The 18,678-nt window shown below is 39.6% G+C and overlaps 1 protein-coding gene and 1 pseudogene across 2 annotated transcripts; both read left to right on the top strand.

Annotated features, from left to right (window-relative positions):
- Positions 1-1,206: 1,206 nt before the first annotated feature.
- On the top strand, positions 1,207-6,979 carry LOC148331845 (uncharacterized; annotated as a pseudogene). Its single transcript, XR_015844593.1, has 6 exons — positions 1,207-1,446; positions 2,300-2,377; positions 2,588-2,668; positions 3,505-3,597; positions 4,801-5,027; positions 6,099-6,979. The product of XR_015844593.1 is annotated as an uncharacterized LOC148331845 (transcript).
- Positions 6,980-10,464: 3,485 nt separating this feature from the next.
- On the top strand, positions 10,465-12,106 carry LOC148331844 (lipopolysaccharide-induced tumor necrosis factor-alpha factor homolog). Its single transcript, XM_088301870.1, has 4 exons — positions 10,465-10,703; positions 10,777-10,851; positions 11,752-11,920; positions 11,998-12,106. Exons 1-4 carry the CDS (start codon positions 10,568-10,570, stop codon positions 12,104-12,106), a joined length of 489 nt encoding a protein of 162 aa, XP_088157996.1. The 5' UTR covers positions 10,465-10,567.
- The last annotated feature ends 6,572 nt before the right edge of the window (positions 12,107-18,678 follow it).

The following is an 18,678-nucleotide window of genomic DNA, read 5'->3' as shown; positions in this document are numbered from 1 at the left end:
CTCCTTCCTCGTTCCGTTCATCCTGCGTTGGCATGTGTTTTTCTGTACTATTAACTTTTTACCCGAGGCATGCACAAGTCAAATATAAACTTCATCAGCCTAAGGCGAATATTTTGTACTCTGGGTGGGAGCTCGTTCAACACTTTTGTGCCGGGCAAAGCCACCAGAGGCTTGTGGTCTGGCTCCAGCTTGAATCTCATGTATGTGTTAGTCTTTCGCAAGCCCATGTGACTGTAAGAGCCTCTTTCTCTATTTGTGCATAGTGTTTTTCGGTTTATAGGCCTTTTGAGACTATCATGATGCTCGGCCTGGTTGCTCCTGTGTGAGGATGGCGCCGAGCCCGTAGAATGAGGCATCAGATGTCACACACATCTCGGATGCGAGATGAGGGAGAAACTTTCCCAAATAGTTGGCCATGCCCACAAGTCTCCTCACCCCCTCAGTATCCGTTGACTCTGGCATCTCCATGATGGCGCTGTTTTTGTTTGGATCTGGCGACACGGCGTCAGGATATGACACAGTGTCCCAGAAACAGAATCTTGTCTTTTCAAAACTTCACCACATTTCTCAGTCAGTGTCAGTCCTGGATCCCTGAGAGTTTGTAGCACCTTGTGGAACCTCTCGTTGTGCTGTATCATGTCTTCTCTAAAAACAACAATGTCATCAGCATGGCAGACTATTCTCTCAAACTCCTCCAGCATCTGCGACATTCAACGCTGAAAGTGCTCCGGAGCCGATGGGATCCCAAATGGCAGCCGGTTGAAACTGTATCTGCCAAACGGGTTCATTTCTAAGTTCAATTGCAATATTTGAAGTTTGTTTTTATCATCTTGTCTCGTCGTTCGTCTTGGCCCAAGTCTATGCACCATATCAATCCCGTCGTGAAATATGTTGACGAATTTCAATGACTCTATTCCGCACATCTTCTCTGCCAGACTCAACTGCGCAAGTTCCACCTTCTTTTATACCTCACCAAATCCATCATCTTGTTTGCCATACCTTGGACACTCCATGTTGCTGACTCTCTCTTCAGTTTTGGTCACCATCATTTTAATGTCCTTTATCTCTTCTGTAATATGTGTTCTAGTGTCAACCAAGTCAGCAATCCTTCGGCTAATACTGGCCTCTTGCTCTTCGATTTCAACATCACAATTTAGCTGTGTGGATTACCACGAGAAACTACCCGAATGTTGGTGTTAAAATGCCAAAGTCAAGTTTACACGCGTCACCTGTAGTTCCATCCGTGTCATTATTTTATACAAAGACAACACCCAAAGACGCTAGCTACGGTAGTAACACTAATTTGACTTTTTGCTCTGCAGCGTCCCGTTTGACACAACGACCTGCTGATGGAGCCGCCTTCGTACGAGGAGGCGACACGCCAACTCCCGCTTCCTTCCATTTATCAGGTGCCCTCCGAGGCCCCGCCGTCCTATGAAGAGACAAGTTAGGCCACAATTCATCTAGCCCAATCCTTTTTAGTGTTGCCCAATTCATCACTTTGCTGTTCTAATGATAAACACTATGTGCTGTCTGTTTGGATCGGCTCTCTTTTTATGTAATATTGCAAGCTGACCTCTTTTTATCAATTAGTAATAAAAGTAATGGTAATCATTTGACGAAAAAGGAAGCTTAATTTATTGAACAACCCAAAAGTTGAAAAAGTAAACTTGTAATTAAATATTCTGAAGAGTTTGAAATGTATTAACGTATGTTTTTGATAAAAATTTAAAATTGGTAAATAGTTACATTTTTTTCCAAAAAGCGTTAACTTGTAACATTACCCTAATATTGAATCGAAAACTGATTTGTAAAATGAGAATTTTTTTTTCATTCTTAAAAATTTCAGGAAGGAAATTCAAGTTCTTGTTTTCTTTTATAAAATATGAGCGTTTTGTACAATGTTTTTTTATCTTCAAAATTTCCAGGACAAATAATAGGATAAATAACTAGCAATATGACTTAAAAAGTTTGTTTTGTATTCAACGTTTGTCAAATTATAAAGGTTTCATAAAATTTTAATTTTAAGAAAACAATATTTACAATTTTAAAAAGTTAAAACTGAGGAAGTGGACATTTACATTTTCATAAAACAATCACTTTTGTCAACAAAATGACAGGAAAGAAATTGTATTTTAAAAATGTTTCTAAAGACGTGCAATTTTCTGAAATGGTTTTAAATTTGCTTTTACCAGATATTGTTTTAATTATATTTTATTATTAAAAGCCCAAAATATATCTATTTAATAACAGCTCATTCAAAAATGTGTTGTAAACAAAGCAAGTTGCTGGTTTGCAGCAAATGTGGAGCCAGTTCCCGCCTCGAGGACGTCCGCCCTGACGACCGCCCACACGTCCCTTCCTCAACCAAGAGTGGGTATGTAAAACTCAGCCTCATTTAACGTGAAAGTATACTTACCTCTTACGTTAAACACCACAAAAGTTGCATTCATTTGCTGTCAAGAGCATAATATTAGCGTAATAAAGTCAATTGAATTTTTTTTATTTTTTTTTTTTAGTTACGGTAGCTATTTTTTTGATATTCTTAAAACACATCAATCCAACTAAACCTTTTTCAAAAATGCAGTTACTGTCCAACCGGATCCAGTTGGCTTCTTGAGGACGACCACCCACACATCTCAAGTCGTCTTCCATCAGTCAACAGCCGGTATGTAGATCTCAACCCCCTCATTTAGTCGTGTGCTCCTTGATGCAGGTTGGCCAGAAAGCAGGTTAGGGTGATTAAGGATGGAGAGGGAAATGTGCTGACCGGTGCCAGGAGGGTTCTGATTGATGAGAGGAACACTGAGAAGTTGATGAATGAAAAAAATGAGATTAGGAAAGGGGACTCTAAAAAGGCCCTTAAGAGCAGGTGTGGGCAAACTACGGCGCGGGGGCCACATGTGGCCCGTTAAACGTTTTAATCCGGCCCGCCGAACTTGAAAGAAATTAAATGAATAAACCTCGTTAATGTTTTATTTTCTAAATAAAATACATATATATTGTTGAAATGCTTTTGTTCACAAATTAAAAGTATTGATTTTCTCCGATGAGGTGAGGTTACCAAAACACTCCATCCATCTGCTCTTGGTCTGGCCCCTCTGTCAAATTTTAGAACCTATTGTGGCCTGCCAATCAAAGAGTTTGCCCACCCCTGCTCAAGAGGAAATATAAAGATAGTTGGTTGTCTTGACATATTTGTGGAGGTAAAGAGGCTGAAATTTTACAAAGTTTTTACAAAGTTACCAATTTCTATGAATGAACTTGCTTGCCAATGTTCTGAATGTGGAATAGTTCTCAAATTCATCGTTAATGTTGTCAAGCATATTAATGCCTCATAATGTTGCATCCAATCTTGAGTTAAAATGCTCACAAAAAATATTTGGAACCTGACTTTTAACTTTGATTTAGTGTTAGATCCATCAAATACATCAGGCGTGTAAACTTCAACTTTTTCAAAAAGGCCACCTGTGTTGTTAAACTGAGGGGGTTATTGTTTTGCAGCAAGTGTCCAGCCGGGTCCATTTCCCATCTTGAGCACCCCCTCCATGACGACCATCCAGATATCTCAGGTCTCCTTCCATCAACCAAGTGTGGGTATGTAAATTCCAACCTGATTTTTACCAAAATCAAACTTTTATCACTTCATAAAAAGTTTAAAAACTTAAAAGTTTGGTCAGTTGTGTATTATTATTCATTTGACACAACTTTTTGGGTTGATTGATGAGCCCAAAAAGTTTTGACCCGACCAAATTATTTTTAGATTGCACGAGTAAGCAAGACTTTGGCCACTGCAAAGCTCCAATATTCTAAAATAATAAAAATAGTCGCTTTTTGTCATTTTGTCATTTTTGACACTACTGTTTGTTACAAGTGCGCCCACCCGATTCGAGCATCCTGGTTATCATCACCCTAAAAATAAAATTTGATGTTCAGTTCAAAAACCTCTGAGAATAAATATGATGAGAAGAAAGTCATTGGTATCTTCTCAAAATACATCAATTCATTGTCACATCGTCCTAAAATTTCAAAAGTGTTGTAAACGATGTGAGTGGCTGTTTTGCAGCAGCTGTTCAACCGGTTAGAGTACCAGTCCTTCGGATGCCCACCGTGTTGTCCACCCAGACGTCGCAAGTCTTCGTCCGTCAACCAGCAGTCCATATGTAAATCTCACATTGGTCCAGTTTACATCGCTTCATGGAAGGACAAACTAGGAGTGGAACCTCAAATGCCACAACAGTCTTGCGAATTTTGTAATTCAACCAGGCATTAAGTCTCTGCTTTTACATCCATTATTTGGCCGCTTTTTGTGTCCTTGTTGTGTTTAATTTTCGTAAAAATTGTGGTATAAAAAAAAACCTATAAATTTTCACCCCCTGAAATTCACACACATTTTGGAGTCGGAATTGACAATTCAAACATTTTCAAAATAAGTTTGAAAAAAAAAATCATCCCAAAAATCACCTTGGAATATTTATTTTTTTCCATTTTTTTTTTAATTCTGTTACGAAAAAAATCCCTTAATACATGAATTGTTAATGTCTTCAATTTTTATTTTCAAACGAACTAACGAACCAAGCAAACAGTTTGGAATTTTCTAAAACTGTACTGCATTTCGATATTTTGGATATTATGCAATGAAACTAGAGAAAAGATTCAATCAGCAATCATCCAAAAATATATGTATTGTGTCTTAAAAAATTCAGAAAATCCTACATATGTCAAAATACAATGCAATACAATACAATTTATTTATATCCCGCATTTCATGATTCCACTGTACCTTTCATTTGCTCTCAGTGGCCATGGTACACCAGCAGAGACAACAAACATTCACGGCGCACGGAACTCAACCGCAAGTGGTGGTGACACAGCCGCAGACACAACGGACCATTTCCATCAGTTCTCCCGGGGAACCATCCCGGCTATGTTCAATGTTCCAAGTGTCATCGGGAGGTGATGACCGTCAAAGTCCTGATGCCGTCATCAGTGGCCTTCATATGGTGTATCTCTCTCATCTGTGGATGGTAAGCCCTTGATTTGTTGCTAACATTGCCTTGTAGGACGTAATGATTCACCCAAGCACTGCTGATTTCTTTTCGATATATATATATATATATAGTTGGGTGATGCCGTTCATGGCTTGTGGCAAATGGGTCATTTTGTGTTATTTTGAGAGGTGAAATTCTCGAGTTCATTAACGCAACACTGGTTGCCAGTTAGCACATGTGCTCTTGCTGTTTCAATGTAAATCACAGGTATATAAAAACTGTATTTTGGGTTTTAATTAACATGAGCGGGCTGCCATAATTCAGAGTAGACGCTACAATATGTTTGTGTGCCACAACAGGACACACCAGAAACGCACATGGTAGCTTGTGTGTGCTAACTACTGCTCGCTTCTAGACACAAAGACATATACGACGTGCACATTGACGTTAATCCTAACCCTGAAAGCTCCTATCCCAATGAGGGGCGAACATTTCGGACAGTTGGTGAAAGTAGAAAAATTATATTTCATGTCACGGTTTGTCATCGTCCATTCAAGATAGCAAATGATCACCAAACGGTCGTCAGACCTTCACGTTACTGCAAGACAAGACAAATCCCTAAAACTGCTGATGAACATCCGTTGAATGTGATGCAAACATTTGCGACAATAAACGAACCCGCAACATTTGCTGCTTTCGACAGCTCTTGCAATTGTTCGCCGCTCAGTAGGGTAGGGGCACAACAGTGAACCCTAACAGCAAAACCTGTACCGCGAATGTTGCATTCACGTTCGAGTTCTTCAGGGTTTGGAAAAGGTTTGCTAGACATTCGGCAACAGTTTTAGTGATTTTTTTTTTGTTGTGTTTTTTTTTCGTCGCAAGGAAATTTTGAACATGTACAAAAAACACAGGTGAACATCCGATGACTGTTTAGCAAACATTTGCGACCTTGATCTAACCCTGAACTGAATGTGCATTCTTCTACCCACTGTCATAAATGTTCGCCCCCTCAGTGGGATAGCAGCTTAAACGCAAAGACCCAAGACCCTATTTAGTCGTGTTTCTTTCTGTTCACCTCCTCAATATTTGGGTCTGCTTGCATTTCAGCCTCTTCTGCGGCTTCTGCCTGATTCCGTTTTGCATACCCAGCTGCTGGAACGTGTACCACTTCTGTCCTCTTTGTCGGAAACGTCTACACATCTTTAACAGGAGATTAGCCATGACTGTTTTGGAGACATGAACTCACTTGGTCAACCACTTTGTTTACCTTTTTGCAGTTATTTGCCAACCCTACAATCAATCCCTGAGCATCAACTCAATGCGAGTGTCATTGCGGGGAGATTTATTTGGATTTCTGGTATAAGTATGTAAAAGTTGAAATGTTACTTTATTGCATTTAAAATAGCTTCTTGTGTACACAGCACAGTTTTAGCACGTTTTAATAAATTGCTCAATGATCCTTTCCTATTGTTTTATTTTTATTACTCTTTTTTTTTTTATAGCTGTATTAGACAATATCTTTAAAACCCTCCACAATGCAAATTACCTAACGTGACACGGCATAGTTAAAAAAGTTATGTGCCCTGAAGCCCAAATTTAGACAGAATTGAGCCAAGAATACGGGAAAAAAAATTAAAAATCTTTAAGTTATGTATATGTTATGTTTTATATATATATATATATATATATATATATATATATATATGAGAATGTTTTAATTTGTGTGCTAATTGCCTGCTAATTTATATTACGGCATATGGAAAGCGCTTTGTTACTGCTCCAGCTGTTGTGAAATGCGCTATATAAATAAAATTAGATTGTATTGTATTATTCTTGTTTGTTTAAAAAAAAAGTGTTTCTATGCATTTCCATGTTTCTTTTTAATTGGCAGTCCTGTTTTGCGGTACAAGTACCATTTGTAATGCTAACATCAAATTGTTGTTTGTCTATATATATATTTACATTTCCATAAAATTCAAGTATTCATGTGTCTGACGTTTCAATTAACACTCAATCACTGTTATAATTGTTATCAATAGCAACAACAACACTGCATCATGGAGATTATTAACATCATCATAATGATGTCCGGTTCTCATGGCTTTTGTTTATTGCTTATTCGATTTTCATTCTAACGGATTTTCTGGTCTTATATAATCATTTTGGGACAAACCAGCAACTTGTTTCTTGAAAATGTTACTTTTAAATAAGGTTGTACATTTTACTCAAAACTACAGCTGTCAACTGCACAACACCCAATAAAATTAGGTTTCATTCCCTAATGGTTGTACTTTCTTCTTATTGTCGCTATTAAAAGTTTTATTTGGAGTTCAAACCAGCTATTTCTAGTATCTGTGTGTGCCACACCTGAAAATGGAACATGCGTCATTCATAACAAGATACGTTATAAAACAAACAAGTCCTGTGAGTATTTTGTAAGTGCATAAAGTAAAGTGTCGCGAGTAGCAAATGAATACACGTTATGTTTGGTCACAAATTTGGTGCTGTTTGAGATGTATTTCAGTCAACTCGTGACTGGAAGAAGCAATGACAAAAAGCCACATCAATTCTGTTTGCGTGTGAAAAACGTGACTTTCATTGCAAGATCATGCATACAGTGACGATATGCAGCTTGTTCCTGAAGTTGTCTGGCAACAAGCCAACATTCTGCGGTGAACTTGTGTTAACCTCTCCAATGTCAGATGTATTTCAACTCATGTTGCGCCGAAAAGAGGTCAAGTCCTTTCGATTGTCAGCTGCTTCATGACCGCGTTAAGAATAAGTTGGACAATCTTTTCTATATGTAAAAAAATAAAATAAAAATGAAATGTTTTCCGTTGATGTTTTTGCGAGGGGAGTTGAGTGGGGGCAACCCCATTTTTTCATGGAAAATGCTTATTGGCTCTTTATTTGTATTTTTTTTCGATCATTTTTGGGCCTAAAAAAAATACAAAATTCAATGCATTTATAATGGCCGTCAAATATACGGCAAATTTTACCGTTCCCGAGCCCCCGCAAATAGCGGGGAGGGTCAAATGTATTGTGTTTAGTTGGAGTCATTCATATTGTGATGTAATTGGGGTCATTTGTAGCAATGGAATCGTAAATGGAGTGAATGAAATTATATTGCTTGTAATCAGAATTAATCAAACCATACCAAAATAGAATCATATTGCATTCTAGCTGGAGTCAGGTGGTTCACATTTTAATTTGAGTCAATCATTTCATATCACATTGCATTGTGATTGGAGGAGTCCGTGGCACATCATTGCCGGGAATTGAATTTCATTGCATCGTAATTATTGTGAATCAAATGATACAGCATCGTATTTGGAGTAAATTGAATTCAGTCTCATAATTAAGATGAATCGTATCCAAATTGGAGGCCATTGAACGATCTGACTTTTCATGCAAACTGGGGTGAATAAGTATTAGAATTGAAATGAATCGTATCATCGCATTGTTATAGGAGTCAGTTGGATATCATATCAATCTTTTTGTAAATCATATCATAATTTGAGTAAATCGAATCACATTATAATTGTAATGAATACAATTGTATTGTCATTGAGGTGAATCAAACCGCATTCACATCCTGACAGGCAGTCAAACAGCATCGTAACTGGAGGGAATTGAGTTTTATTGGAAATCTGATCGCAATTTCAGTGAATCAAATCGTATTACAAACCAACTGGTATTGCAATGCAGTCAGAATTGTATCACCTCGCAAAATACAAATATTTTTTTTTTTTTTTTGTGCATCGTTTGTTGAAAAGGCTAGCAGTCCAATATTTTGTTTTACTTGAAGAATTTAGAGGGGTTTCGGATGTGGAAACTATTTTTTGATTGCGGTAAAGAACTGGTTGGACGGGCTTTCATGTCAGCTCTCACGACAACTCACAGTACAAATTGCATCCTCACAATTTGTCTCGCAAAGCTCTTCAAGGTAAGACTGCTGCTCTCTGATCACGCACATCACTTCTATTCTACTTACAGAGGGACACTACTGATATTCAATATGCATTTGCTTTCTTTGGAAACAAGGTTTATTACTTGGTACATTTTCCACTGGAGGTGAATTTTTTTCGTTCCGGCGCAGGTAATGGGTGGATGGATGGATGGGTGAATAATTGACACAAGGAAAATTAAACTGAAGATGAAACAACTATTTAAAAAATATATTGTTTGAATCATTGGGAAGGTTTTATCAAAATGTAAGAAATAATATATTTTTTCTCGTCATCTCCAGCAATATTTTGTCCAGTATATGTACATCAATTTGAATGGTGCATTTTTTTTTTAAATTAATGTGAAAATGTAAAAAAAAGAAGAAAAATAACTAAGAAAAAGTTTTTAAACATATATTTGTGAGGGGAATCTACATTTAATTGAATTCCATTAGAAATGCATTGATATTTCCTTTTACCAGACAAAATTCTAGAAAACAATAACTTGCGGCAGTTGGCTTCCAAATGAAACCAAACTCTATTTTGAAAAAAAAAAATATCCGTTACGATGTATACCTGCATGTGCTGAGCCATGAATCTTTTTAAGACTTTCCAGCGACAAGATATTCTAAATGAAAGCAAAAATGTACATTGCAACTATTTACTTAAATCTCACAATTGATGTAAAATAGTATTTTGGTAAAAGTAACAATTTTGTCGATAAAATTCATATTTGATGAACATTGGTGGCAATTGGAATGTTTAAAAATAAAAAATCCAGCACCCCCAATGCGGATGACCTAAAAACCCACAAAAACGTCCCAACGAGCTACGGCTGAAAAGTCTCATAGACTCTTCGGATTAAAATAGTCCTAACTGGCTAATTCCTCTTTAAAGATTTTATATGTTGGACTATTTAAATGACTGAATGGAAAAATTGTTGTGTAACTACGCTCGTGTGCAGTTAATTGTGTCACTGTTGCATAAATAAATGGAACATCAGCTGTTAGATAATATGTAATGACTATTGAACAAACACAATGAGAATGACATTTCAGTGTTTGAAACAGTTTGCGTATAAAAGAAATAATACAAGGGACTACATGGCCATCCACTTTTTGATGAAGAATTTGAATTTGTATGAACCAGTTGTGGTGGCACGGTGGCCCGACTGATTAGCACGATGGCCTCACAGCACAAAGGTTGTGGGCTCGATCCCGGCTCCAGCCTTCCTGTGTGGAGTTTGCATGTTCTCCCCGTGCCTGTGTGGGTTTCCTCCGGGTACTTCGGTTTCCTCCCATATTCCAAAAACATGGCAGGCCGATTGAACACTCGAAATTGCCCCTAGGTATGAGTGTGAGCGCGGATGGTTGTTTGTCTCTGTGTGCCCTGCGATTGGCTGGCAACCAGTTCAGGGTGTCCCCCGCCTACTGCCCGAAGATAACTGGGATAAGCTCCAGCGCCCCCCCGCGACCCTTGTGAGGAAAGGCGGTACATATAATGGCTGGATGGACAGTTGTTGTAACTTCCGTTAAGTATGACAACCTTGGTATGATCAGAATCTGCTAAAACGGTCTTGTGATTGTTTATTTGTCTTCATGGTCAGTTTTTATTTTGGTCAAGACACCAATGGACCCTCCGACGTACGACGAGGCCACGCTGCCACCTTCCGCTGTGGCCGTGGGAGGGGTTGACGTTTGCCCTCCGCCTTCTTATTACGCTTCCATTTCCCACCATTCAAACCCGCCTCCCTATCAAGAGACCAGTAAGATTGCAGTTTAACAATCCACTGTTGATAGAAGATAGCGGGCCCTTTTCATCACCCTTTGTGTGTCCAGATCCATTTCCTGTCTTGATGCCAACTATCTTCAGTCGCCCACAGACCTCTCCAGTCATACATCTAACCCACCAGGGTATGTAACAAATGTAATACCTCCACGTTCATTCACACAAGAGTGACTTTACATCAAAGTCTTTTGTTCACCAAAGGTTAGTGAGGTGGCCTGTCAAGCCAACTGGATCAGAAAGTTGAGAAACTACCAAAATCAAAGCGATAGCAGTGTTCAACAAACTCAAATACACAACACCAATGACCATAGGTCCACAACAAAGCTCATTGTTAACAAAGACGTGGTCAATACCAGCATTGGCTGAGAGTCCGATCAAGCCTAGCCTCAACCCACTAAAGTAAAAAGAGTAACAGCGCAAATGTGGCCTAAATACAATACAATCCAATAAAATAACAACATGGGTCCCAGTAGATGCCAGTCACAAAAAGCTGGTCACGACCTGCTCTGGCTCTAAGTCAGATCAGGACAGTAAAATGACTTTGATGTGAATGGCAAGATTTATTTGATTAGGTTTCTACTTCCTTTCTTTGGGGTCTTGATAGGACGCTCAGATGGTAGAGTCACTGATTTGGTTGGGTCACACCAAGCCAAGAGAAATAGAAACCTACCAAAATAAAAGCCGCTAGCGGCGCGAAATAAAGTCAGTTCCACAACATCTGTAACAAAAAGATCCTCGTCAAAGTAATTTGTTCACATCTGGTCGCTATTACAGCTGAGAGCTTTATAAAGCCCAAAAATAAATAAATAAAAAAAACTGAAAGTTGAAAGCAAACAAACGGAAAACAATTGGATGACAAAAGTGGGGCCGCATCAAAGTCCTTTGAAAAGCTGGTGGCTGGATGTACTATCAGGATAAAGTGAACTCCTACAACATCAAACGACTACAAAATTTTGACGCCCCACACGCAGCTCAAAAGATTTAAAACTCACTTTCCTTGTCTGTCCATATTTGTTCCCAAATAGAAGCGGTGGTGTCCCAGCCGACTTCAGAACAAATGTTGACAATGTCCGACCTGCTAAGCTCGCCAGGCAGCGTTCAGTGTCCACACTGCCACCGCGGCATCGTCACCAAAATCAAACAAATGCCCGGGAAGAGCGCCTACACTTTGTGCTGCGTCCTGGCGTTTTCGGGGTAATTAGCACATTAGCACGTTAGCGTATCGCCACTTTTCACTCACGATTTTCATTTTGTTCCTCACCTCCCCCCAGGTTAGTTTGTGGCTTCTGCCTGATTCCTTTCATGATTCCAGACATGTGGGATGTTCATCACTACTGTCCTCATTGTGGAAAACATCTACATGTGCACCATAAATCCTGACAGTGGATTATTTGAACACTTTTTGGAGAACTTTTTCTGATAATTATTATATTTTTTTTGCCTACAAAGGATAACAACTGCGCATTAAGTGTGGACCAAAAAGAAACTATATAGTACATCCAAAAATGGAATTAGCATCTTCAGAAAACATGTTGCAGAAAAAAACAGGATTACCATTTGAAAAGGCAACATTAGGAAAAGTGTTTCTTCCACCATTTTGACCTTGTTAAGCCAAGTGCATTAGGCAACTAATAGCAATTGTCTTGATGAGAACAACCGTCAATGACATAGCTCAGATAACGACAAGTTAATGAGCGACAAGACAGGCTTGATAACATTCACCCCTGGGCACACCCGTCCCAACTTGCTGCACGTTGCAACAATGGAGAGACTGTTGATGCCGCTGCTGTGACTGCCTTCTGCCTCGCTGCGAGCACGCAGGACGCGAAAACTCTCCCAGAGAAGGACGGAATTTTACAGCCGGACGGGGCGAATTTCAACAGAACGCCGAGCACCTACAAGCAGCTACTGGTTCACTTCTGTCAGTTCTTCAACGGCGTCTTTCTGCTTGCCTTTGGCTGAGTTACAGGATAGAAACTGTTACTTCATTGTAGTATTTCTTTGGTATCTCAAGTGAGGGTTCAAAACAGTGCAAGTGAAATATAATTGCCAAAAATTGTACAAACAAAACATTTTGGTACTTTGAGTGTTTTGGGGTGGGAGTATGCCAACACTAGCTTAATTGAAGACTCAAAATTGTTTGTTGAAGACTTGAAATCTTTGTTCTGGGTCATTGATATTGTCTTTGATGTATTACAAAAACTATTTTGGGTTTTGAAGGATTGTATTACGATTAGTGGCATTATTTTAAACATTTACGGGGCAGAATGTCAATTTAGTTTAATTTAATTGATTTAGCAGGTTACTGAAAATGTTCAACATTGGTTAAACAAGAAGCATTTATCAAATGAAACTAGAAGTTCCGTGCACAGTGATGACTGGGATTGTAGTGACGGTGGTTACCGATTTATTATATTATTCTCATATGCAAAATTTATGGTTTAAATGTGTGAACTCTATTGAAATTTTCAGTCGTAAGACCTCAAACTTGAACACATAGTAGTTTCATGACCTACGCTCACATTCACAACAAACATATTCAATCTGCACATTACAAACCGATTACAAATCAGACAGCACTCCATGGAGAAATACGATAAAGCATATTTTTTACATAGGCCGTAGAAGATGCAAACATATCAAATTGGGCACTGGAGGGGTTACAGGGACGCTATTGCAAAAGCACATTCTGAAAGACATAATTAGATTTCGGAGCACACACACTTGCACACAGACAAGATTACAGGAGACTGCCTGCCGGAGAAGGCCAGCCATGGAATGCCAGTCCTGGCGACCAGACGGTAATCAACCTTCCAGGCGATAACCAACCTGGAGAGGACCTTCCCTTGGACGTTGACTCGTGCCGTGGGAGGGAGCGAGGACGACCGATTTCAACCTACATTTCCATTGTCATAGAAACCTGGCTAGGGAAATCCTATAAAATGTGAGGGTGGGCTGAGATAGAGCGCGATTTTTCAACTGTATTCGCTTGAGTACAGTTCCTCGTGAGGTTGAGGAAAAGCCGCCCAGATATCTCTTTGTACTATTTCCTGAACTTCAGAGAATTTAAGAAACTATCGGAACAAATCTTGGGTCAGTTGTTGAGTCTTTATTTGACATCTTCTTTCTTGAATATAAAAAACAAACACGCATTGAGTACGCCTTAAGTAGTACATCTAATTAATTAGGGTTTATTACCTAGTAATTTGCATCTATTTGGCGATTTAGTTCAACACAGTGATATCACCAATTAACCTATTCCTGAAGATCTTCAAAACCAAAAACTGCAAAATTGCCATCAATCTATCACAAACATCAGGTGTCGAACTGTTCACAGCAGAACCCATACACCAGGCATCACCAAATGGCGGACCGCAGTCCGGATCCGGACCGCGCGATGGTTCGGACCGGACCCATGCCCAATCTATGATGAATTTTTTCCAGGGCGCATTCGCAAACGTTGGCGCTGCAATTCTAGTAAATACGGAAAAGGCGTCACTGATTTGAGCCAATCAAATCTTTTGTTTACGATCCACTGCCAATTGCGCAGCAGACCGGAAGAGAGTGCTGCTGACAGTCTGCCTTGCTAAAAAGTTAGCAAGGTCGATGCGTCTTGTTTTAAATGAATGGACGGAGAAATTCAGTTTCGTTCTGGCTGCAGCCAATTCAAAACCAGTGTGCATCATATGCTCCGAAACCGTCGCAACATTGCGAAGCGCCACTACGAAACAAAGCACCGCCCTTTTCTGCAAAGTTATCCGCTGAAGTTTGAGGTGAGCGCAGGCAAAAACATCGAACTTCGAGTGCAGTACAACAGATTTTTACATTTTCGTTTACATCCCAGCGGCATGCAAACGAATATTCAGTAAAAGTATCATGGATTTTGGGAAAACATAAAAAACGTTCAAGTGATGGGGAAGTTGTGAAGGAGTGCTTAAATGCGGTTGCACAAACATTATTTAAAGGAATACACAAAGCCCAGATGTGTGAAATAATCTACCAAATCCCAATGGCCCTGACTCCGTTTCAACCCAGATTTAAGTCACTGGCAGGGCAGTCACAAACTCATTTTTCTCATTAAGAGAAGTTAAAAAAATATTCAAAAGAAAAAGTGGTGTCAAAGCTCATTTTGAATTAGTTTTTCATGAGGACAGCCATTTTTATTGATTGTGTACTGAAGATGTTGACCTGGTTTACTTGAATAATTAGTAAAAGGTATAGGTAAAAGGTAATAGGTAAAAGATGTTAACTCAATGCTTAGCACTTGATATAGTTCTGCAGGAGATATTTTACAGTTTTTTCTGGAAGTGGCACCCTTAAGTTCCTGGAGCCACATTTTCTTGAATGTGAAATAAACGCCTTATATTTGTTTGACTGGCAAAGGTGTTTAATGGGAACATTGCTAAATATTTAGTATATAAGTGCGCTCTGTTGAAAATGACTAAATATTGAAACTATATAAAAATGTAGACATAGGCTAGACATTAAGGGAAGTTGAACTTAATTGAATACCTCTGCCATACACCAATCACACTGCTTCTCTCATGTCTGTTTGGATCCTCTGTACAGAAATCCTGACCTTTGCTGGGGAATTAAATTTGTGGTCTCTCACTACTCACCATCTGTTCTCTGGTCATGTTCAAACCATCTCAGTCTGGCCTCTCTGACTTTATCTCCAAAGCCCCTAACGTGTGCTGTCCCTCTGATGAACTCATTCCTGATCCTATCCATCTTGGTCACTCCCAAAGAGAACCTCAGCATCTTCATCTCTGCCCCGTCCAGCTCTGCCTCCTGTCTTTTCTTCAGTGCCACTGTCTCCAGACCAGACAGCATCGCTGGTCTCACCACAATTCTATAAATCTTTCCTTTCATTTTAGCTGAAACTATCGCACATCACACCTGATACCTTTCTCCACCCGTTCCATCCAGCCTGCACACGCTTCTTCACTTCTTTTCCACACTCTCCATTGCTCTGGAGTCTGGAATGTTGACCCTAAATACTTAAAACCCTCCACCTTCTTGGTTTCTTCTCCCTTTAAGGTCATTATTCCACTTGGGTCCCTCTCATTTACACACAGAGACTTCGTCTTGCTACGGCTAATTTTCATTCCCCTACTTTCCAGGGCAAACCTCCATGCCTCCAGTTTCTCCTCCACCTGTTCCCTGCTCTCACTACATACCGCAATATCATCTGCAAACATCATGGTCCATGGAGATTCCTGTCCTCCTCATTCTACCACCAAGTCTCCTTATCAGCTTTCCTTTCAGATGACACATTATGGACTTTCCTACCCATCTCCCTGATCACATTTGCTGTAGTTGTCCAGTCATCTGCTCCGCCTTTGCCCTCTTTGTCATTCTCACCACCAGAGTCATCCTACACACGACCATCCTTTGCTGTCTGGCCACACACTCACTGACCACTATTTTGCAGTCGCTGATCTCCTTCAGATTACACCATCTATACAAGATGTAGTCTACCTGTGTACTTCTACCTCCACTCTTGTAGGTCACCCTATGTTCCTGCCTTCTCTGCAAGAAAGTATTCACATCAGCCATTTCCATCCTTTTTGCAAAGTCAACCACCATCTGTCTTTCAGCGTTCCTGTGCACGGTGGACGACTGGTTAGCACGATGGCCTCACAATGAGAGACAGCATCGGTTGTGGGTTCAATCCCGGCTCCGACCATCCTGTGTGGAGTTTGCATGTACTCCCCGTGCCTGCGTGGGTTTCCTCCGGGTACTCCGGTTTCCTCCCATATTCCAAAAACATGCATGGCACGTCGATTGGACACTCTAAATTGCCTTTAGGTATGAGTGTGAGCACGGATGGTTGTTCGTCTCTGTGTGCCCTGCGATTGGCTGGCAACCAGTTCAGGGTGTCCCCCGCCTGCTGCACACAGATAGCTGGGATAGGCTCCAGCGCCCCCCGTGACTCTAGTGAGGAGAAGTGATATAGATAATGGATGGATGGATGCAAATATTGTGCCATATTAGCTGTACAAGCTTTAACACGTCTCAGAACAAAACACTGTGTACAAGTTACCACTGGGTCTTGCAAACCAACACTGCTCCATTTAGATGGTATTCAAAAATCAAAGAAAGCAATTAGAACAGTCTTTGGATGAAATATACTTCATATTTGGTGATTTTGCATCAATTCCAAGATATTATTCAATATCTGTTACTAGCTTCGCAATAAGTTGTAGTTGAAAAATGTGATGAATGACAATTAACCATGGAATTTTTTGCGATTAATAAGTTAAAACAAAATATGACAGCACTTACACATACATTATAAATCAATTATTGCAAAACGTTTTGCTTCTCTAGCGTACATAATGTCTTCTGCACATTCAAAATGTGGTATGTGCCTAGAGAGGGAGAGAGAGAAATTTCAAGCGTGATGCATATCATAACTCAATAACATTGCTTGGCAAAACACATTTGTGAGCAAATCAACTCACATTACCCATTATTTGCAATATTTTTTAGCACTGTAAATTAGTCTGTTTTAACGATATAGGTAGGTTATGTATTATTGTTGGGTGTGGCCGTATGGCTTAATTGTGGTAAATGCGTCATGTTGTACTTTGGGTGGTGAAATTTACGACTTCATAAACATGCATGGTTGCAAGTTAGCGCTTGTGCTCTTGCTGTTTTGATGGCAATCTCGCATATATAAAAGCAGTTTTGGTTTTTAATACCCGCGAGTTGGCTGACAAACGCGGCCACATTATGTTAGCGTTCCACAACAGGACATCGCGTGTGACGTTCCATCAGACGCTCGCGATACCTTGTGCGTGTTTTTTATCGATGCTTATTTTGAACAGCTTATTTCGATATTTAACTTGTTTCAGAAAAAATCTTGAGAACCTTCTGACTACTGCGACTGACAAATTTGTTCCAAAACTGGTTTTGACACAGTCTTTGAATTTGAATATTTAATCTTTGGCACCAGTAAAACTAAACATGAAGTCAAGTATCTAGCCGTGTCGATCATGGGCCCCCCAGAATTTCTCCTTAGTCCCCCCACTTTCTGGCACCCCTGATGACATTGACTGATCATTTGCTTTTTTTTTTCCTTTCTCTTCCCATTTGTTTTTATCTTCGATTTGTTTATATTTTCAGTGTGAGAAAATACAGAGAAATCTTGGTCATTGTTTTTCAAAGTGCAAATACTTTGGCAATATCTTGTTTTCCAAAGTAAAGGAAGAATTGTTGTCATTTGCAAGAAAGATAATCAGTCCGCTATGGATGTTCTGTTGAAAAGCTGCATTTCCAGTATTAGGACATTTCATTGCTCTACAAATTTTTATGTAGGGCACATCCAGCTTCAAAAGCTCTTTTCATTGACTTTTCCGCGCCACTCGTTATTTTTCTTTTGACTCACCTCCTGTGGTCTTGTACATGTATTGTATGATCCCTTCCCCGTTTTAGAACAAATACTTTAACATTACACGCAAACGCCGAGTTTATGCCATGCTAATTTGTTGGTAGTAATTACGTATAGTTTGAAATACTACTTACAATATCTTAAAGTCAAGTTAGTTTGTTCGCCCCCCAAATGAAATTCTGCATCAATTAGTGAGCCATCAGAGGGCGCTGCAACTCCCCAAGCTCAAAGCAGTTGAAAGACACTTTTAAACGATTTTATTCTTGTTCTAACACATTGTCCTGTTCACATCGTCACGTCAAAGCAAATTTTCTCTAAAAGAACCCAGTTGCATTCAATTATAGCAATTGTGTCCATACTTCACATTCCTGGCACGTCATTTTCCATATTTTCGAAGAGCACAAGAATTCCGTAATGTGGCCGTCAATATTTTGTGCCGTGAGATTTGCTCGCATGGCTCGTCTAAACAGTGGACAACAAGAGAAGCCGGTAGGCGTAAACACGTGCGAATTGAGCCGACGGCAGTTCGCATGACGACATCCAAACAGGACGCTGC

This window comes from Idiotropiscis lumnitzeri, chromosome 8 (assembly GCF_059441095.1).
Source record: "Idiotropiscis lumnitzeri isolate Australia: NSW breed Sydney's pygmy pipehorse chromosome 8, RoL_Ilum_1.0, whole genome shotgun sequence".
Taxonomy (NCBI): domain Eukaryota; kingdom Metazoa; phylum Chordata; class Actinopteri; order Syngnathiformes; family Syngnathidae; genus Idiotropiscis; species Idiotropiscis lumnitzeri.
This window is presented reverse-complemented; position numbering and strand designations above follow the sequence as displayed.